This window comes from Peromyscus leucopus, chromosome 8b, assembly GCF_004664715.2.
Source record: "Peromyscus leucopus breed LL Stock chromosome 8b, UCI_PerLeu_2.1, whole genome shotgun sequence".
NCBI classification, from domain to species: domain Eukaryota; kingdom Metazoa; phylum Chordata; class Mammalia; order Rodentia; family Cricetidae; genus Peromyscus; species Peromyscus leucopus.
In genome coordinates, this window is record NC_051086.1 from 5,755,429 (window position 1) to 5,777,427 (window position 21,999).

Sequence of the window (21,999 nt, forward strand, 5' to 3'; positions counted from 1 at the left end):
GGATGATGGTTCACGATAAGAACTCTGAAAACATGCCACCCATAAGCCTTATTTTGAATTCGAGTAATGAACTAGCAATGATTTTCTTTTGGAACCAACTTTCCATCACACAGGAACGTGGTGAGAACAGCCTTGACGCTGGACTGAATCAATCCTCTCCCTGTCTCCTGAGGCCGATCAGAAACCTGAGGGGGACAGGGGCTCCCCATTTCGGAGACTGCAGATGCTCCCACGCTCACGGGTCCACAGGAATCCTTTCCTCACCATGCTGGGGAACAGAGCCTCCCAAGAACTCACAGGCCAGGGAAGCCCCAAGAAGGTCCCTACCAAGGAGGCTGTGCAGAGCAGCTCTGCTCTTTAGAGGGTGGGGGTGAGAACCAGCGTCTTTCTCCACCCATGGCCCACTGCTTTCCGGGTGCCATGCCAACCGGCAACAGCTAGTCCCAGCCATTTAACCAAGATCAAATTTCTCATTCTGCCTCAGCTACCCGGCCAAAGAACCAGGAAGTGGATAGAGGTCACGCCCCTTGGTGAGAGGGTCTTAGTTTAAAAAAAATAAAAAGGCTCTGTAAGTGCTCTGGGAAGGGCCGGGAAGCAGCGGCTCTGCAGGGCAGGCAGGCTGGCGACAGGGCACAGTGAACAGGGAGTATCTTCCTGAGTGGGACAAGGAAAAAGCATTCAAGCAAAGCCTAGCATTGGGGGTTCTAGTCCCTCCACCCTCTAGAAACCAGTAATCACACACACATGAACTTTAGTTAGAATGGCATGTCAGATACTAATGTCACAGAGGCAACACAGACATGTGTCACTCAATAATGGGGACACGTTCTAACAAATGCATCATCAGGTGATTTCATCATTGCAGGAGGTACAGCATGTACTTACACAATCCTTACACACATACACAGTGGCATGGCTTCCTTCACCTGGGCTCCAAAGTGTGTCTATGTATATAACACATACGCATGGTAATAGTATAGCCTGTTGTATCTAGGGCCATGTTGAACAAAATAGCACAGAATTAATGACTCCATTGCTAAGGACTTGCTGTACAAGAAAAAGCCTGAGTTCAGATCCCAACACCCACAAGAAAAAGCCAGGTATGGGAGTTCAAAGCCTGTAATCCCAAGGCTGGGGAGGCAGAGGCAGGAAGATCCCCGCTTGCTGGCCAGCCAATCTAACTAAATAAGTGAGCTCCAAGTGGACAGTGGCTCTGGAAGAAACCCAATGTCAATCTCTGTCCTCCACACACATCTGCCCACATGTGCATGGGCACCTGCACATAGGTGGGCGTGCACACAAAACCTTAAACCCAATATGAAATGATACTTAATCAAGAGACAGGGCAAATTAGAGACAGACGAGGTTCTGCCAGCCCACCAGGACACTTTAGGGGAAACTTCAAAAAGCTGGATTATGCTCTGAAGTAATGGAGCGCATCACACAGTAGGTACATGGCAGTGACGATCACTTGATATCCTCATCAAGCATCTGGCACTGTAAGTCACCCACATTTCTATATGCATGAAGCGCAGGTTTGCTATGTCAAAGCATGTGGGGAATGTGTTGCATGCAAGGTATGGCACTGGGCCAAACAGGAGTGCCTCAGCTCATGGAGTCTCATGGGGCCATCTTTGTCTACGCGGTCCATCACCGACCCTGACAAACTGTCCAGTGTACCAGCTGCCACATGACCCTCTTGGTCTCCCTTTCCCTTCTCCTGCCTTGAAGCCATCTCCCAGCTTTGGGAATTAGGGTCACTCTTCAAAAGGGTTTATATGCTTTGGAGAAGCAGGAGGCAATAAAATGCTGAGTGATCAGAGCTCCCTTGGTCGGAACTAACTGCCTGGGAACAGCAGAGTTTTACTCAGCAAGCAGAAATGACAAGGGAGACTCTGGTCTCCGGAAAGCAAAGCTCTGCATTTGAGTTTAAATAAAAATGAACCATACAAAGCCAGAACAGGACACTTGGGAAGGGTCATAGAGACAGATGAGGTTCCGCCAGCAGAGCAGGACACTTTACAGGAAACTTTAAAAAAAGTTCAAGTATGCTTCCAAGTAACAACAGAGAGTAGGTACACAAGAAGGTGGCTGGAAGTCTCTAATAGAGGAAAACAAACGCGGAGAACTCGGGAGGCACTCAGAAACAGCCCACGTTAGAGACGGGTGGGGAGCCCAGAAATTGGGGACCACTGCCTCATGTCACCAGGCGAATGCATCAGAAGAGAGAGGACATGAGGACAGCGGAAAGGATGGGCTGGCCTGGTAGCCCTCAAACATGGGCAAACCCCTCAGCCAAGGGGCAGCAAATCCATTCAGCTGGAATGCGGAATGACCTCTGCCTGACTCTCCCACGGGGGAACTTTGCTCTCCTTGGGGTTCCTCAGCCCTCTGACAGGAAATGCGGCTCACAGAGGAGATCTCCGTGGGTCTGACTGGCCTCCCAGCTGCCACTGCTCCAAGCCTCTAGAGCACTCTGAAGGGCTGAGGTGGGCCTCAGTCTTAGTTTCTTTTCTTTTGCTTGTTTTGTTTTTCTTTTCTTGAGACAGGGTTTCTCTGTGTAGCCCTAGCTGTCCTGGAACTCATTCTGTAGACCAGAATGTACCTCGAACTAGGATCTGCCTGCTTCTACTGGCATTAAAGGTGTGTGCTACCACACCCAGCTGAGAGTCTTAGTTTCTAACAAGCTTCCCAGTGATGCTAATGCACCACTCCTAGGGAGCACACTTCTGAGATGAGGCTCTAGCAGACCAATTTCAAGTCAAAGAGAACCAAGCCCCGACTCAGGGAGCTGAATAAGCCCCTTCTGGGGTCCAGCACCCTAAAAGGACAATCCTAGGGTCAGTGATCCCTCTAACTACAGAAGCCCCAAGGACAGTGACTTAGGGCTTAGGTGGGCAACTAACAGCAGCTGAACTATGGGAATCTCCCAATAAAAGTAGGGGATGCCAGACTGCAGTGGGCAAGCCTACAGTTCAAGCTACTCCAGAAATTGAGGCAAGTTGATGGCAAGTTGGGAGGCCAGCCTGAGAAACATAACAAGACTCCATCATGGGAGGTTGGAGGGGGAGACTCCCCCCACCCCACCCCGGAGGAAATGAGAAAGGGTGGAGTCAAGATGTACGAGTTAGGTACCTTCGACAACAACCCAGGCACTCAGAACTTGCTCAGAGGACCAAATTCCAGGAGCTGTCCGTCTGCACACGTGTCTAAATGGAATCATCTCTGCCCCACCCACTCCTCCGCTCAGCCTCTGCCCTGTCTTCCTCCAGGGGAGAGGTAACTGCTAACAGGGAGCCTCCGGTGACTCAGGCGTCCAGAAGCCAAATCTGTGCCCTGCAGCTGCAGTCACAGGACCCTGTTCTCGCCTTCCGTTGAGCCCTCCAGCCCCCGCCTGTCCTGGCTCACTCCAGGGCCCCTCTGTCCTCCCTGAGTCCCTGTCTGGGCTCATCTTCAGGAGTGTCCCTAATTCCCAACCCTCCCAGGTACAGCCCTGAGCCTTAATGTTCCCACAACATCGGTGTAGCCCCGCTTTATAAGATGTGCCACTATCACCGTGTTCCCGGGGGTACCTCGGGTAGCCCCCTGGGATGCTGAGGTCCTACAAACGTCCCTTTGTGTCCAGTGCGGGACACACAGGAAGTGCTCAGAAGCAGCTGCGCGGGGGGTCAGGGGCTCGCAGGGCCCGGCAGACGCAGCCAACGGGACCCTCACCTTGTAGACTTTGCCGAAGGCGCCATCGCCCAGCTCGCCCACAATCTCCCACACGTCGTTGGGGTCCAGGTCCCGGCGGACGTGCTCATATTCCCGGGACTTTCTCTTCTCGAAGTTGGACAAGCGCAAGATGCGGCGGAAATTGGCGAAAGCCATGCTGGGTCCGGAGCGCGGCGGGAGGACTTGCAGCTTCGCAGAGCCGCCCTCCCCGCAGCGCAGCGCCGGCCAAGTGCGCCGGTCGCTGCCGGGAGCTGCCGGAACCGCGGCCCGCCCGCCCCGCCCTCCTCGCCCCGCCCCGCCCCCTCCTGGACCCGCCCGCAGGACGCCCGGCACCCGCGCGCGCGCCGGTCCCTGCCGGCTCCACCTGCTCCGCGGCGCCCCGAGACCCCTCAATTGGCTGCGGGAGCTCCCGGCTCCGCCTGCGCCGCGGGGCACTCTGGAGACTGTAGTCCGCCGGATGGCCGGCCCGAGGGCCCGTGGCGCCTCCCGGAACCCCAAACCTTCGGGGTTCGGCTATCGCCCTGCGATCGTCGTCGGTGCCAAGCTGGTGCATCAGCGCGTAGAATGTGCCTACAGCGGCTTGGCTCGCCCTTTTCCCGTGCTGAATGCCTGCGCCCTTCGCCCCGGGGTTCACGCTGGTCCTCGGTGCTGCTCGCCCCAGGGTTCACGCGAGTCCCAGACTGCCTTCACCCCGCTTCCTACGTGGATCTCAAGCGCGGTGCTGCCTCCAAGCGTGCAGAAGGCAGAGCCCCGCGGACGCGTGCCCCCCAATCCGGGCCTTTCCCCGCCCCCGCCAGCCACAGAGGACCAGGACTCAGAACAAGAAAAACAGAGTCCCTTTAGGACCTGTTAGGCTTGGTGGTAGGTTAGCAGATATAGTCCTTACTTAGGTAAAACTTTCTAGTTATTTTACCAATTAAAAAAAAAAAAAAAAAAAAAAGCCCGATTAGACATAAAACCGGAGACATCCCTGGTACATTTCTTCTCCATCCTGGCGGCGGGACCCTCGTCGCTCCACCCTAGCTGCTGGGGTCCTGCAGATTGCAAGGCGCCTTTCCTTGGTATCAGGATGTGGGTTCTAGCGCACTGTGCTGCGGGCTGAGCAGCTGGAGGGCCTGTGATGGTGACCCTCCCCCATGAACAAGTGAGTCTCACACTCGGGCACCCTAACTTCGAGAAAGTTGCTGCTCCCCTTCCTGGGGACTCAGTTCGAAAATATTCCTGGAGCCGCGCGCAAGCGCCAAGTGCGGTTTCTCCTTAAGAAAGCCGGCTGGAGAGTGAATACGATGTCCTGGGGATTCGTGCAAAAGGCGCCCCCGAATAAAGGCTGCCCCAGTTTCGATTGTTCCCGCCACTGAATGAATGTGGGGAAATTTTATCATTGAAAGAAGGAAATGTCACGCAAAATTGCTCTCGTTGAGTCAGCCTGTGAACGAACCGAGGGGTAGGTCTGTCACTGGGTTCGGTGGGACCCGCTGAAGTCTGCGCAGCTATACCGGGTAGAGAGAGGGTCAGAATGCGCTGACCAGTCGCGAGAGCTCCAGAAGAAAACACAGTGAGAATAAAAATAGAAAGGTCCTCTCCAAAATGTCATGCTACGTGAAGGAAGCCAGACCGCATGAGGTATGACTGCATTTATATGACCGGTCCAGAAAAGGCAAAGCTGTGGAGAGCCGGGTTGGCTTCCAGACGTGGGGACTGGCTGGAAAGAACCATGCGGAATCTCACTGGGGTGATGAAAATGCCCGGAAACGGGAACTATGATGACAGGTCTACAACTCGGGAAACTCGTCCCAAATCACTAGAGCGTCTTTTGTTTTCGTAAGGTGTTGGGGGGTGGAGGGAGAATGTAAATTATATATGAAAAACGCAGCAATAAAGGGAGGCCCAACAGAACCAAAGGTACTTAGAAACTTACGTTAAATCGGGTTTCCGTTCTTCTTCTGTCTCTGGCTTCAGGGTCTCTCAGTGGCCTAGAGATGCATGAAGACAGCCAGAGGGTTGTGCCGCTCCCCCACCCTGCTTTCTGGAACAACTTAAAATGGGAATTATCAATCCCTTGTAAGTACGATAAATAGTGCTTTTGATGTGTATATCTCAATTAATAGTCTGAGTTTGCATAGTTTTGTTGTTTGTTTCAGGACAGGGTTTCTCTGTGTAACAGCCCTGGCTGTCCTGGAATTCACTTTGTAGACCAGGCTGGCCTCGAACTCAGAGTCTGCCTCCAAAGTGCTGGGGTTGAAGGTGTGTGCCGCCACTGCCCAGGAGAGTTTGCAAAGTTTTATTAGAAGCTTTTCAGCTCCTTTGAATTGCTGGTCCATGTCCTTTGCCATTTTTGTGGTTGCTGGGTTTGGGAGGTGGGTGATTTGTTTTGTTTTGTTTGAAACAGGGTCTTTCTATGTAGTCCTAGCTGTCCTGTAATTTGCTCTGTAGACCAGGCTGGCCTCAAACTCACAGACATCCTCCTGCCTCTGCCTCCTGAGTGCTGGGAGTAAAGGTGTGCACCACCACCCATGCCCTACTCTTTGCACATTAAAAAAGTTAGATTTCCTGTCTGTTTTGATTCTAGGAATTTTGTTTTTTATTTATTTGTGTATGCATTCATGGTGTGTGTGTGTGTGTGTGTGTGTGTGTGTGTGTATGCATGCTTATATGTGAGTGTGCAAGAGCATGCATATATATATATGGAGGTCAGAGGGCACTTTTAAGAGTTGGCTCTCTCCTCCCATCATGTGGGTCCTGAGGAGATCCCCAGGCCCTACTGAGCCATCTCACTGGACCTGATTTTTTTTGAGACACCTCCCCCCTGCTCTGGACCTGAATATTTAAAGATGCTATCTTGTTGGGTTTAGATATTGAAAATGTTTCCTCTCAACCTTTCATCTATATGTAAACTTTGTTCATAGTGTCTTCTGTTGAGCAAGTATGAATAATACTGATATAATAAAATCTGCTTTTATCTGTGGGTATTTTCCCTGCTACTCAGGACTGAACCCTGGACCTTGTACATAGGAAACATGCTCTGTGACAGAATTACATCCCCAGGTGGGTCATATTTTTTAACTTGAAAAAAAAAATCAACTTAAGGGGCTGGAGAGATGGCTCAGTGGTTAAGATCAACCGTTGCCCTTCCAGAGGAAGAGTCCATTCCTAGCACCCACAGGGCAGTGCAGGCATCTGTTGCTTCAGTTCCATGTGATGACCCCCTCTTCTTGCCTTCCCAGGCACAGCATGCAGGTGGTGCAGACATACATGCCGGGGAAACACCCATAAACATTAAAAAAAAAAATTTAGGCCAAGCATGGTTGTGCACACTCTTAATCCCAGTACTTGGAAGACAGAGGAAAGCAGACCTCTGTGAGTTTGAGGCCATCCTGGACTACAGAGTGAGTTCCAGGACAGACACCAAAACAACACAGAGAAACCCTGTCTCGAAAAAACAAAAAAAGAAAAGAAAAGAAGAAAGAGAGAGAGAGAGAGAGAGAGAGAGAGAGAGAGAGAGAGAGAGAGAGAGAGAGAAAGAAAAGAAAAGAAAAAAGAAAAGGAAAGAAAGAAAAGAAAGAAAGAAATGCACCCCTTAAGGCTTACTGTTCAGTGAGTTTTGTCAAGACAAGGCTGTCACCACAGGCAGGGTAGAGAACATCTCCACTGCCTATTCAGGCAATTCTCATTCCCACTCCTTTCACTTTTCCCCCAGTGCTGGAAATTAAACCCAGGCCCTTGGGCATGCATGCCAGGCCAGTGCTCAGTCAGAGCCACACACACTGGCCTCTGTTAACTTCTTCTAACCCAGCCTGTTTCCGAGACTCACTGTGTTGAATGAATTCATCTTCATTGCCAGGTAGTACTCTACTGTATGGATATACCGTCGTCATTAACACATTCAACTGCTGAAGGACAGTTGGTGTTTCGGTCTATCCATCTGGTTATTATGAATAAAACTGATGCAAATACATGGTGTCAGAGTCTGCATGGAAATGATGGAGTTCAGGACATATGACCTCAAAATATGTCACTTTGTCAACCTTCATCCAATGGGTCCCTTCCCTGTCCTTGAAGGAAAGGATAAGGACTGAGAATGGACTCAACTGACCCCTTACAACCATTAGGTTATCCTTTCTGTCCTCCAGCCACACATCCCTACAACTGAGTCTCCATTCTTCACCACGCCTGAACATCACACAAACACACCTATTTCTTTGGGTCTACATTTCCTTATGTACACTCCATCTGCATACAACTGAACCAACCAGCAGTCAAGATGGTGCTCTCCTGGAATTCCAGCATCCAGGAAGCAAAGCCTGAACCACACAGTGAGATCCGGCAGCCTGAGGCACAGCAATTTTTTGTCTCAAAAAAAACAAAAAATAGTCCGGTCGTGGTGGCAGCGGGGCACACCTTTGATCCCAATACTCTGGGGGCAGAGGCAGGTGGATCTCTGAGTTCAAGGCCAGCCTACAGAGTGCCAGGGCTACACAGAGAGACCTTGTCTCAAAAAAAAAAAAAAAAAAAAAAAAAAAAAAAAAAAAAAACCACACACATACACAATACAGTAAACAAACTAGTAAACATGTGCTATTCTGCTATTACTCTGCCTTTGATTTTACTAAATGTGTGGGAGTTTTTGTCACATCAGACAATTCTCTGCAAATACAAGTCATTTTAATTCTCACACTGGGAGTTAGCAAACACCCCCGAGCCTAAGGGATCCATAGCACAAGACTGCTCCCCACTTGTCACACTCCAACCATAAGCTCAGGGTGTCTTCTGGGTTTTTGATCAACCAGTCATAACATCAGAGGTTCCCATGATTTGTAAGGTTAGGTAGAACTGTGTGTAGGCACACACATATATGTCCATCACATATACACATATATCAGTGCACAGATGGATGCACACAGACAGATAACCAAATATGAATGGAGTGTTGTGATCTGGAGGAGATGGGCCAGTGCCATGGCACACATACACACTCACACAATAACCAATACAATTTTAAAAACACAAATGGTTAAGAAAAAGAAACATAAAAGTTTGAAAAATGAAATGATTTATGAAACATGACAAATGATACATATATCTGGGGGTTCCTGATTGAAGTAGCTCTTCAGACTTCTAAGGGACCATTAGGGAAACCAAATGCTGACTTGGTATTTGAGGGTGTTAGAAGACCACCCACAGGTGTGATAACATTGGAGACTCACGCTTTTTAGAATATATACTCAAATATTTGCACATTAGCTGTTTTGTTGGAGACTTGCTTCCAAATAACCCAGGAACTGTGATGGGATGGAATGGAGGTGGATGAGCTGGGACTGGTCTGAACTGTTGACCTGAGGGACAAGTCACGAAGCTTGAGCCTGCTGATCTGTTCCGCTTTGGACAGGCCTGGAACTGTCCATCATGGAAGAGAGAAGTCAAACAGCAGAGACTGTGTTAGCCGGGCATTCTGCCTTGGCTTCTGGTAACTACACTTTGGTCTTTTAAAGATTCCTTCTTAGCCGGGTGGTGGTGGTGGTGGTGGTTGTTGTTGTTGTTGTTGTTGTTGTTGTTGTTGTTGGTGGTGGTGGTGGTGGTGGTGGTGGTGGTGGTGGTGGTGGTGCACGCCTTTAATCCCAGCATTAGGGTGGCAGAGGCAGGCGGATCTCTGTGAGTTCAAGGTCAGCCTGGTTTACGAGTGACCACCAGGTGGGCTAGGATGTTGATAATGAGACAATCTCTCTCTCCATGTATATGTATACACACACACACACACACACACACACACACACACACACACACATACATATATAGAAAGCAAGTAGCCTAACATTTATACAGACATAAATTCCTTCCCTTTGGCTTTATATTAGTATACTTGTTCGAGGCTCTTTCAGTACTTCTGTGTGTGTTTCCATTTTCCTTCCTAATAAGCACATCTTGTCTAGAGTGGCTCCAAGAGCTGCTTTGGTCAGGAAACATCCCCACGCCACAAAGCCAGAGAACTGGGAGAGGCCATTTCATTACCTCTCATTGTCCCCTCTAGGTCTGCCGGGTCATCTCAGGGACCCTGTCCAACATTCTAGTTCTGAGACAGAATTCTCCATTCTGTGTCAGATTGCCAGAGCCTCTGGCTGAGAACTGCTGAGATGAAATTGAAGCCAGGGTCTTTTCTGTGGTACCTTTACCTGGACAAAATCTACTGTTTGTTGTCTTTGAGAAATGTGAAGGCCTTGATGGAGTATTTTCACCTTCTGGACGCACACCGAAGGAACACCTTGAATGGTCAGTTCTTTCCCACAGAACCCTAAACTATCTCCTTACCATTTAGTTCATCTTGTCAAGGAAGCCGGAGAGAAACTGCCAACAGAGCTGAGGCTGACGGCAGTTCAGTGCAGAGGACAAAGCCACGGGCTCTGGGGTCAGGCTGGGCTCTACCCACAATTCCTTGGTGATTTGATGAGTATGTTGTCTCCCCTTTGAGGCTCAATTTCTTCTTCTACCCTCTCATGTCTCTCCCACCCCTTGTCATCCCCCCTCCTCCCCACAGGGTCCTTTCCCACATTCGTGTTATTTTGTTTTGTTTTGGGACTCAAAACCAGGGTTTAACCAGGTTTAACCAGGGCTGTCTATCTAATGATGTTTGTGAGTTACCAAAAATGCCTATCAGCTCTGTCACCAAGAGTCCAGATGCTTAAAAAAAAAGGCCAGGTGAAACAGCCTGGGTTCTTTTTAAGCCTCAGTTTAAATAAGATTTTCAACCAATCCAACCATCACTCTTACCTCACTGAGGAAAACATCACAGTGAAGAAAGAACACTCATAAAGGTTTTTTTTTTAGACTGGTCTCACTATGTAGCCTTGCCTAGCTTGGATCTCACAGAGAATCTTCTACCTCTGCCTCCTGAACGCTGAGGTTAATGCTGAGGTGTGCGCTTGGATTCTTGTCTTAAGAAACAAATGAAGCCAGGCAGTGGTGGCACACGTCTTTAATCCCAGCACTTGGGAGGCAGAGGCCAGAGGATTTCTGTGAGTTCAAGGCCAGCCTGGTCCACAAAGTGAGATCCAGGACAGGCTCCAAAGCTACACAGAGAACCCTTGTCTCAGAAACAAAACAAAACAAAACAAAACAAAAAGCAGACGAACAGTAATGAGGGAGGGGCTGTAGCTCAGTAGCAGACATATTGATCATGGACTCAGGCCCCGGCACCCACCGAAAAGAATGAAACGAAACCAGCGGACTGAAGAAACCTCCTTTTCCTCACAGAGTCATGCCTCACCTTCCTCTCTGCATACAGATTGGCATGAAATGTGATACCAGTCCTCCTCGGCCCAGATAAGACAGCTGCAGGGCACCAAGCTGTCCCTCAGAAAGCTAAGCCACACTGTCTCCCTGGGACGTTTGTGGAACAGTCTCATCTCCCTAGTAACCATCTAATCCCCCAATGACACCCTGGAGGTCCAGGCCTGCTATCTGATCACCAAGGGTAGGGACAGTGACCTGAAAGAGGACAGCACAGCTTTATGGTTTGCTTCCTGGGAGAACCACCTCAGGCCTTGGGGACTTGGGTGACCAGAGTCATCTTGCTGCAAAACAGCATTGATTCCATAGCTACCAGGCCCCTCAGGACACACCTCCCGGAGCACTCTGCCATCCCTGTGGGGATGCAGTGTGTTGCTCTGAGTGCTCACACCTGGTGGGGCACACAGAAGGATCCACCACATGGCCACCAGGCCAAAGCGGACATTGTGATCATAGGCTCATTGTGTCCTGGCTGCTTCCAGCTGGGATTCCAAATGACATTAACAAAGGGTTTTAGATACTCAGGGGAGCTCAGAAATAGGTTTTTTTTTTCCTTTCTTTAAAGCATTTTCAAAAATATTTCATGTGTATGTTTGGCTGCATGTATATCTGTATACCACTTTTGTGCCTGGTACCTGTGGAGGCCAGAAAGGACACCGGATCCCCTGGAACTGGAGTTATAAACAATTGTGAGTTACTATATGGATGCTGGGAATTGAACTTGGATCCTCTGGAAGAGCAGCCAGTGCTGTTGGCTGCTGAGTCATCTCTCCAGCCCATTTGTTTTCTGAGACAGCATCTGACTCTGTAGGCCAAGGTGGGTTTGCACTGATAGCAATCCTTCTGCCTCAGCCTCCTGAGTGCTGAGATTATTGGCATGAGCCACCACACCCAGGTCTGGAGATAGCTTTGGTAATCCAGAGGAAAAGGGGAAGCTGGGCAGGATGGCTGCAAATCTGAGTCCAGCGTGGTCTTCTACATACAGTTCCAGGCCAGGCCAGCCATCAGTGAGATCCCATATCAACAGCAAAACAAAGCAAAACCAACCAACCAAACAAACAAACAAAAACAATAGAGGAGAACCACACACAAATTTAGACTTGAAAAATCTCATGGCTGGATTTCTTTCCTTTTCTTTTCTTTCTTTTGTGTTTGTTTTTGTCTTTTATTATTTTTTTTTTTTTGAGACAGGGTTTCTCTGTGTTTCCTGGCTGTCCTGGAACTCGATTGGTAGACCAGGCTGGCCTCAAACTCAGAGACCTGCCTGCCTCTGCCTCCCAAGTGCTGGGGTTAAATGTGAGTGCCACTACTGTCCTGCTCAATTTTCATTTCAAATTTCAATTTGCTTCTGGAACAACAGAAATAACAGAACTGCAACCACAGACACATTTTAATAGAGAAAACAATGGATGCAGGTGTGTACTCCTGTGTCTGCCATCCATGGTGCCAGACTATTTATTTACTTAATTTTTCAACTGGAAAGAGAAAAAGGCTGCTTTGACTTACGCCAGGTCACAACCCATCAGTGTGCTGCTCCATCCTATCCCGGCTGTAATGGCTGCTGGTACGTGGGATGACAAGTAGGAACCTTCCTGTTCGTTAAGTTACAGCACTTTCCCTGGATGTGCCAGGTTAGTATGTGGTAACTCGTGCACAAAAGATGTGGCTTCAGCAGGGCGGTGGTGGCGCACACCTTTAATCCCAGCACTCGGGAGGCAGAGGCAGGCGGATCTCTGTGAGTTCGAGGCCAGCTTGGTCTACAGAGCAAGATCCAGGACAGGCACCAAAAAATAAAATAAAATAAAATGTGGTTTCATAGTAGTAAGTGCAGGGCTGCCACCAGGCTGACCCACATATGAACCCAACTCTGCCACTCAAAAGTGAGACCCACAGAGCAGCAGCAGCCATATCACACCGGAGCTGAGAGCAATGTGGAGTCTGCCCCACGTCACATTCCCTGAAGCAGGAACTGCGGTTTGACAAGATCCCTAAGCAACTGATGTACTGGCAATGAGGTGTGCTACCACTTCCCTGTTGGGTTCTCGGTTTGCTGGGATGAGGCATCCAAAAGTGCTTAACATAGGGAAGGCCCCCTCCCTCCACAGCCAGAAGCCTTAGCTCTGTGTAAGCATGAAAATTCTAGGGACTTCCTCAGAGAAGAGGAATGATTTTAAACTTCCCATTCTGATGAAAGGAATCATGGGAAAGGCTGAGGAAAACATTAGGATCTTTGAAAAAAATATTTTTTAAAAGATTTATTTACTATGTATACAGTGCAGAACACCAGAAGAGGGCACCAGATCTCATTACAGATGGCTGTGAGCCACAATGTGGTTGCTGGGAATTGAACTCACGACCTCTGGAAGAGCAGCCAGTGCTCTTAACCTCTAAACCATCTTGCCAGCCCCGAAAAAATATTTTATGTGGGTATCTGTATGTGCTTGAGGTGTGTACACATGTGTGCATGGGAAGGTCAAAGGGCAACCCTGTGGAGTTCATTCTCTCCTCATACTTTTACATAGGTTCTGGGGATCAAACTCAGGTCTCCAGGCTTGCACAAGTGTCTTTGCTGGCAGAGCCATCTCTCCCACCCTTATCATCTCCCACTCTCCCATCCTTAACAAAGCAGAATGAAGCTCTCCTTCCTCGAACAAAGAGAACCTCATTCACCAGCAGCTTGTCTGTCTGTCGTTGGTGGTATGTCTGTAACCAGGGTCAGGAGCCAAGCCCTGACCACCACCATGTTGTCTGGGCATGTATGCAGCGTCTATAACTTGGCACACTGCTCCTCCACAGCAAGGGCAATTAAAGGCTTGAGGAATTGTGGAAGGCTCAGTGTGAAGCCAGAAACAAAATACTGTCATTCTTCTTCCCAGTATAGTAAGCTTCCAACACTTCTGCCTCTTTATGTGGCTTCTGATTTAGTATCTTGGGACTGTTCTAGAATAATCCATCTCGTCCTCTCTCCTCCAGATGTGCTGTTCTTTCATTTTCTCCACCACGTGACTAACATGAAAATCACACAGATCAAGATGATATTTGACATGCTGGACTGGACGGCTGTAGGAGAGATTGGTTTTGACCAGTTCTATGTGTTGGTTTGCATAGTGCTGTCACATCAGGTGAGTGCCAGGGTTGGTGGGGGCAGAAGAGAGAGGGCTGGGCTGTCCCCTGTCTTGGTAAAGCTGGCACTGAAGTGAGAGCACAGTGGATTGCTTTTCTATCACTACAAATGAGTGGACAGAAAATAAAATGGGAACTTCATTGTTGGTGCCTGAACCAACCTGGACATTCTAGCACCTTCCCAGCTTCTCCCTGCAGCCGCCACTCATCTCCAGCCCTCCCACATGGCCTCTCCGGGTCAGGAAAATGTTGCCCCTGCTCACCTGCCCACCTTCCTTGGCCTGCCTGTCCTCCAGCTGGCTGATGATCTTCAGAGCACCACCATCCATCCCAAGCACCTCACTCACTCCTGCCCTGGTCCTTGGGTTCAGAGACTTTTCTGCTGAGGCCGAAACAAAGGGAAGAGAGGTGTTATTCTCCGGGTTTCACCCTCACCATGAGACTCTAGCTGTGCATCTGCTAGCTTTTGCTCCCTGAGGAAAGGGATCTTGTGCGACTACCAAGGTCAAAGCTTCCCGAGATCATCAGTGCATGGTGGCAGAGAGGGTTGTTCATTAAGCAGAATTGTCATCACAGAAGGTTCCCTTGAATGCGGGGCTCATGTGGGCCTTGTCCCTCTTCACACAGCCCTTTTCCCTAAGTTTGGGAGTTTGCTCTTTGCTCTGAGCTCTCTAGAGAATGGCTGGTAACTATGTAATTTTTTTTAAAAGATTATTTATTATGCATATAGTGTTCTGCCTAGCCTGCATGCCAGAAGAGGGCATCAGATCTCGTTACAGATGGTTGTGAGCCACTATGTGGTTGCTGGGAATTGAGCCCTTCCAGGACCTCTGGAAGAGCAGCCGGTGCTCTTAACTTCTGAACCACCTCTCCAGTCTCCAACTATATAAATCTTGGTGTAACACCCTTACAACAGGGTAGCACCAACATCTCACACATTTCTCTCCAAACAGAACCATCTGGAAAATCAGTTTATGTACCGCCATTCCCGGCCGGTTTTTGACCTGCTCGACTTGGATGGGGAGTTGAAAATAGATGCATCCCATTTTGAAATGTACAGATTTCTCTTCAATATTAAAAAGCAGGAACTCCGAGACCTTTTCCATGACTTTGACATCACAGGTGACCGAGTAAGTGCAGATTTGTGAACTGTGGGGCAGAGGGTCATGTCCTGCACCAGTGCTGGCAATGGTGTGGAGGAGGCTGGCAACAGGCTGGGACTGGGAAAAGAACTGAGACAAAGAGGCCCTGGTGGAGAAAGGATTGGCTAAGTGCCACTTCAGGTGGTGCAGGCACACAATTATAGAGGTGTTGAGGAGGTAGACGAACATGGTGCTAACGTGGTGGTCAGGGAAGCGTTTATAGACTTGAGTAAGCAGAAAGGAAGAGACTCTATGATAGAACCAAGTGAGGAAAATCCTGAAAAAGCTCTGGGGTGATGGCAGCTTCTGCCTGTGTAAAGGGAAGCAGGTGACCTCAGTGGGAAGATGACATGGAAGCACAAGGTGACCCTGTTCCCATGATGGTCTGCAACAGGCTTCACTGTCCCTGGGTACCAGGCCTCCAGTCAGCCTGTAACTGTCCTAACTCCTATGCCTCTAAGTTTCCATGACTCTAGAGTAAGACATGATTACCACCTTACTAAACTTTCTATTTTTCTCCCTCCTCCCCTAATACAAGCTGCTTAATTACAAGGAATTTAAGCTATACACAATCTTCTGCACTGACAAATCCACAGACAGGAAGAAAAGGAGGAAAGAAAGAGAGGAAGAGAGAGCAAGAGAAAAGGGGAAAGATAAAGAGAGGTATCATCATCTAAAGAAGGTATATTCGACTGGGATGAGCCAGAGGAGTCAGAGTATCCTTTGATACCAAAGTGAGCATGACAATTAAAATTAACATGGTCACAATGAAGCAGAGCACCAAAGTACATCTTTATTTTGTGTATGTCTGTCTGTATTGTTCATTTATTTACTTATTTATTCATTGAGACAGGGTCTCACAGTGTACCCCTGGCTGGCCTGGAACTGGCTATGTAGACCAGACTGGCCTCAAACTCAGAGATCTGTCTCCTGAGCGCTAGGATTAAAGGTTTGCACCATTCATACCCAGTGTCTTTTAATCTTCTTTGAAACAGGGGCTTATGTAACTCAGGCTGGCCTCAAATTTACTATATAGTTGAAGATGACCCTGGGCTCGTAATCCTACCACCTCCATCTCCCAAGTACCGAGATTACAGGGTGTGTGCTTCTGTGGCCAGCTATCAAAATGGGTTTCTATACCTGAAGCTATACTGTCCCCAAGCAGTCATTCTGTTCATGTGGTCCAGTTTTGCTTCTGCCTTTTAGCAGGCCATGCTCACAGATACCTGATGACTTATGGAGCCCAGCAGTTGATGGAAGTGACCCTTTCCCACTCTTTGCCGATGGTCCAATGGTCTTGGGATTCTTTCTAGGCTAAGCCCAATTGGATGCCAGATTCATGTGGGCCAGTGGTGACAAGGCAGGCTGACTTTTAAGGATATGGAGCTAGTCTTTTTTTCCTTTGAGACTAACTGTTGCCCAGGCTGAGCTCCAACTTGCAGGATGAAATGATTCTCCTGCCTCAGCCTTGGGTTAACTGGGACTGCAGGAGTATGTCACTGTCCCAGCTCAGGCTGTGTATTCCTTAGAGTTCAATTACTCCAACATGTGAAATGCTTAGAAAACAGAATAAAACTTACTTGGGCAAAATATTATCATATGCCCCTGTTTCATTTAAACTTTTCATGAACCAGGCAAGGTCGCACATACTTTTAATCCCAGCACTTGAGACACAGAGGCAGGAGGATCTCTGTGAATATGAAGGCAGTCTCATGTACATAGTGAGTTCCAGGACAGCCGGGGCTATGTAGAGACCATGTAGAGAGATTAAAACCTTGAGTGATTTAAAAATTCTTTGGCATGAGATTTGTGAGCAACCCCCCCCCCCCCCGGACTGTACCATCATTGTAGTAACTGTGACAGGGCCCCAGACCTTAGATGGAAGTAGCATTCAGGCCATAAAACTCACCATGTAGACATCACCACCTGCCAAAATGAAAACAAAGAGCTAATCCATCAAAGTCCACAGTTCTGGAAAGTCTCTAAATGTACTAATTTTGCTTTGTGGCTTCTGCAGTTCTGCTTCTGGCTGTTTTTGTTAACTGAAGTATGTCAACCCAGAGCATGTTTTTTTGTGCTTTCCCTGAGAAAGGCTCGGGACTGCCCTGGGATGCAGAACACTCGGTCTAGTCACTGGCTGGCTAATACTTTCTATTGGCTTAAATCATGTCTGGGCAGTCTTCATCACAAGCATGTGCTGGGTGCAGGTGAGGTAGTGATTTAAGACACAGAACTTAGGTCTTCAGCCCTGTCAACTAGGTGGGGCTATTTTATTTACAAAATCCCAGAGAGATTTAGAAACTTAAACAGGTCTCAGAGGAAGTAGGACCAGGAAGCTGGTACTCACAGCCTGGGGTCCAAGCTGACTGGACTTTTGGCAGATTTTTTTCATTTACTTTTATTTTATTGGCGTTTTGCCTGTAGGTATGTCTGTGTGAGGGTGTTGGATCCTGGAGTTATAGTTGTGAGCTGCCATGTGGGTGCTGGGAATTGAACCCAGGTCTCCTAGAAGAGCAGTCAGTGCTCTTAACCGCTGAGTCATCTCTCCAGCCCAGGCAGATTGTTTTTGTGTGTTTAGTGAGGTGGTTTTGTTGAGACAGGGTCCCTCTCTGTAGCCCAGGCTGGCCTCCAACCTGTGATGTTCTTGCCTCAGCACCTTGTGCTAGATGCTGGGGTTCAGCATGCTCTACCAGGCCAGACGTCTCTTTAAATTTTAAGCTAACAAATTCAATTGGCTCAGAAACCCCTCTTGTTTAATGTTTATTACTGCATCTCTCACTCTAAGTTTCTGTGGAACATGGTTGAGATCATTTATGACATACACCCAAGACTTAAGGATTCTAACTGACCTCAAGGCAACCAGTGAGTTTGAGGGTCCCCATTATGACTGATGATACTCAGTACCATAAATCACCTGATTATGCTACCAATGAAGGGGCTGGTATCTGCACAAGACATCCCAAGACCAAGTTCTCAGTACAAAGGAGATGTATTTGCCCCAGAGGGACAGAGGGCAGGGAGTAAGAGACAGAGGACAGGGAGAAGGGGAAGGGAACAAGGGAGAGGGAGCAGGGGTATTTGTCCCAGGGGACAAAGGACTGCCTCTGGATAGAGAGGAGACAGATGTGGCACACAGGAAAACGGCTGGTTTATAAAGGTACAGGGGGAAACTCCATGTTAGGATGAGGTGTTTATTTATTTAATACTTTGATAGTTGGACTTTGGTAGTCAGCCTCAGGAAGAAGTGACCAAATAAGGGAACAGACCTTTGGCTAGCTTTAGGAATGTAATCTAAGTGTTTTCAGCAAGGCAGAGAGGGAATGGGGGAAGGGCAAGGCCTGCTGGAGTCATGCTCAGGCTGGTGAGAATCCCTTCAACCAATGTCCAAGAATACTGCTTACCTAAGATGTTATCTGCCAAGTCAGACTGGGAATTATAAAACCTGTTTATTGTGAAACATCATTAACAAATGGGAGATTTGGCTAAAAGGTTTTGAGCACGATTAATGCAACTGGCTATAAATACTTCTTCCCATGGTGCTACACCACAGTTAGAATGGGACCAGCAAAACCAAACCTCAGGTAAAACTAGTCACTTGACTTCAATCCTTTTTATTTATTTTTTTAATGTACATAGGTGTTTTGCCATGGGTATAGGGTCCCCTGGAACTGGAGTTATAGACAGCTGTGAGATGCCATGTGGGCACTGGAAATTGAACCCGGGTTCTCTGGAAAAGCAGTCAGTGCTCTTAACCATTGAGCCATCTCTGCAACCCCTTCAATCCTTTCTACAGAGATAAAGGCACTGCACTGAGGGAATTGCAAGCATCTCTCATCACTCCCCATTCCCTTCCAACATCAGGAGTCTGTGGTCACTAGTGTGTGCACAGGCAGACAGGAACACTGCAGAGTGCAGGCAGGCACTCCAAAGTGAAAACATGGCATCTGGAGAACGGCCACGCCAAAGGGCCTCACCACTGTACTTGTCTTGACAGGGTTTGGTCGCTTTTGTCAGGCAGCAGCTTTAGGGAGTAGGTGATTCTGGGAAGGCATTCCAGAGGTCTCTGCTCCCAGAGATGGTCTTGAGCTCCTGGAGCAGATGCAGTACTAAGTTCTTTACTCAGAACAGAGGTGGGGGAAGAAAGCTGAAGAGAGCAGGAAGGAGTTACGCTGTCCTTTCTCCCATGGGGATCCGAGCACACTGTAAAGTGATAATGAATAGAACATGGGATTTACTTTAAACACTGTGTGTGCCGTAGCACACACACGTGGAGGTCAGAGGACAACTTGTAGTTGGTTCTGATCCTTTAACCATGTTATAGGGATCAAACTCACTCAGGTCCTCATGCTTAGGTACAAGTGCCTTTACCTGCTGAGCTATCTTGACATCCCATCAGATCTTAAAACTTTTCAAAGCATCTTCATCAGCTAGAGGTCCCTGTGGGTCAGCAGCACATGTATGTGCAGCACTCATGGGCTGAGGCAGGAGGACTGGAAGGGCATCATGGGCTTCATAGTGAAAGTCTTGGTGGTTCTAGAGGGTATCAAGAGTTGATAAATGAGATTCTGTATAAAAATTAAAATTCAAGCCAGTAAATTGATTCTGTGTTGGGACTAGGCATAGAAGACACTAACCAATCCACGCTTGCTTTGCTTCAGGGCCTTTTTAGATTTACTTCATTTCATGTGCCTGGGTATTTTGCTTACATGTATGTCTATAGCTTGGGTGCCTGCTGCCCTCAGGTGAGAAAATGGCATTGAAACTGAAGTTATGGTGAGTTGTGAGCTGCCATGCTGGTGCCGGGGATCGAACCTGAGTCTTCTGCCAAGAACAAGTGTTTTTACTGCCGAGTCATCTCTCCAGCTCCTGCCCCACTCTCCCCTCCAGTGACAGTTTAAAACATGAATACGTAGGGCTTGGTATGTGAATCAGCAGTAAGAGTATGACATACGTGAGGTCCTGGGTTCCACCCGACATGTGTTGATGCTTTCCAGTCTGCGGTTTTCATATAGGATTGCAAGTTCCTAGTTACATGAGTGTTCTGGGGCCCGGGCAATGGAAGGCAGGTACAGACTGTGGGTGGGACACTGGCCCGGGGAAGGCTCCAGACCGGGCCACAGGCAGATCCTTCCACACCACTGTCAGCGAGCAGGAACTGAGGGGGCACTAAGTTGAGCAAAGTGCTCATGTCTCCCCCAGCGCTTGGATCTCAGATCTCCTTACCATTCTAGGCCTCAAGCCTCAGAGCAGGCCAGACCGAGTCACCCGTGTCCAACCTCTGACGGAGTCACCTAGGCTCTCGCCACAAAACTAGAAATGACAAGCTAACAGGCCACATCACAAGAGCCCCCAACAGCAGTCCTAGGATACCAGCTGTCTCTGAAGACGCTATCCACTGGATTCCTTTTCTAAGTAAAATACATCACAGGATCCGACCAGCTGAGTGATGCTCATTTGCTAGGAGGGCTACCTTCCTCCCACCATGGAGAAAGATGAATGAAAATTACCGAGTATCTTCAGGAAAAGAGGCCACTGTCTGCTCTAATCAAGAGGCTGGTATCCCGCCAAATGGGGAAGGCCCTTCGAAGACACCTATAAAAGGTGGACAGATTTCATTGTTGTTAAAGACAGGAACTCACTAGACCAAGGTGCCTTCCGGCTGAGTCTGCCTCTACCTCCCAGTCCAGCCACACCTGGTGAGACTCAGATTTTACTGCTCAGCAGCACACAAGCAGTACTGGCTGAGCCACCTTCCCCATCCGGGTCAACCCATTCAAGACCAAGACCACAGGGCTGCTGAGGCATGTGGTGGAGCAGGGCTTAAGTCTGGTGGTCAGGATCTCACTACCGGTTTGAAAGAGGAAGAAATCTCCCAGGTCCGCAGAGGAAGAGCTAGGCGGTGGTTGCGCACGCCTTTAATCCCAGCACTCAGAGGAGGCAGAGGCAAATAGATCTCTGTGAGTTCGAGGCCAGCCTGGTCTACAGAGTGAGTTCCAGGATAACCAAGGCTACACAGAAGAATCCTCACAAAAAACAAAACAATAAAATAACAACACAGAAACTCAGAATAAAGGCAAAGACAAAGAGAAAAGTTGAACCTTTTTTTTTTTTTTTAAAAAAAGCACAAAACCCCTACATACTAAAATTATACACATCAAGTATTGATCCAATCTTACATCAATCTATTGACAATTACCAGCACCATGTTTTTTTCTCACCTAGGTTAAACACTCCTGGAGGATCGTTATTCAAAGTATATGTTCCTTTAAAATAAAAAATTGTTTTTTTGTTTGTTTGGTTTTTCGAGACAGGGTTTCTCTCTGTGTGTAGTTTTGGTGCCTGTCCTGGATCTCGCTCTGTAGACCAGGCTGGCCTCGAATTCACAGAGATCCACCTGGCTCTGCCTCCCAAGTGCTGGGACTAAAGGCGTGTGCCACCACCGCCGCCCAGCTAAAATAAAAAACTCTTAAGAGAGGTCAACCCTCAAGAAACAAACAAGACCTTTTACCAAACATAGATTATTGGTGACACCATCAAATTTCCTTTAGAAAAATAATAGGTTTAAACACTTTTCCAGTTGATGAACTGGAAATATTGTTGCTCAATGTGGCAAATGAATCAACCCTCTAGATGGTAGGCCAAAGCACTGAGATGCCCTGGAGCCTCCACACAGAAATGTGAGCACCTTCCTTGTTGCTAAAGCTGTGCGCTTCACTTGAATTTAGACTCAAATCACCAT

The 21,999-nt window shown here is 48.3% G+C and overlaps 2 protein-coding genes across 5 annotated transcripts in view; one reads left to right on the forward strand and one right to left on the reverse strand.

Moving 5' to 3' along the window:
- The window catches only part of Stk10 (serine/threonine kinase 10), a 96,583-nt gene extending 92,713 nt beyond the window's left edge, over nucleotides 1-3,870 (reverse strand). The window contains exon 1 of the mRNA XM_028857792.1: nucleotides 3,715-3,870. Coding sequence (XP_028713625.1) covers nucleotides 3,715-3,870 — 156 coding nt within the window. The remainder of the gene's footprint in view (nucleotides 1-3,714) is intronic.
- Nucleotides 3,871-4,651: 781 nt separating this feature from the next.
- Nucleotides 4,652-21,232, forward strand: Efcab9 (EF-hand calcium binding domain 9). Of its 4 annotated transcripts, none has more exons than XM_037201016.1 (5): nucleotides 4,652-5,484; nucleotides 5,674-5,775; nucleotides 13,969-14,117; nucleotides 15,072-15,248; nucleotides 15,799-16,032. In XM_037201016.1, the coding sequence occupies exons 1-5, from the start codon at nucleotides 5,475-5,477 to the stop codon at nucleotides 15,985-15,987; spliced, it is 627 nt and encodes a 208-aa protein (XP_037056911.1). In that variant the 5' UTR covers nucleotides 4,652-5,474; the 3' UTR covers nucleotides 15,988-16,032. The 4 variants fall into 4 exon arrangements, with proteins under 4 accessions (XP_037056911.1, XP_037056912.1, XP_028713638.2 ...); XM_037201017.1 differs by having other exon boundaries at nucleotides 4,652-5,337; XM_028857805.2 differs by lacking the exons at nucleotides 4,652-5,484; nucleotides 5,674-5,775; nucleotides 15,799-16,032 and adding exons at nucleotides 9,390-9,978; nucleotides 20,492-21,232.
- Nucleotides 21,233-21,999: the final 767 nt, after the last annotated feature.

Excerpts from the sequence above, each read along its gene's own strand:
- Efcab9 (XM_028857806.2), top strand. The coding sequence starts at position 9,843 with ATGAAATTGAAGCCAGGGTCTTTTCTGTGGTACCTTTACCTGGACAAA. Across the intron at positions 14,118-15,071 it reads GCATAGTGCTGTCACATCAG|AACCATCTGGAAAATCAGTT; the intron begins GTGAGTGCCAGG and ends CTCTCCAAACAG. Across the intron at positions 15,249-15,798 it reads TTGACATCACAGGTGACCGA|CTGCTTAATTACAAGGAATT; the intron begins GTAAGTGCAGAT and ends CCCTAATACAAG.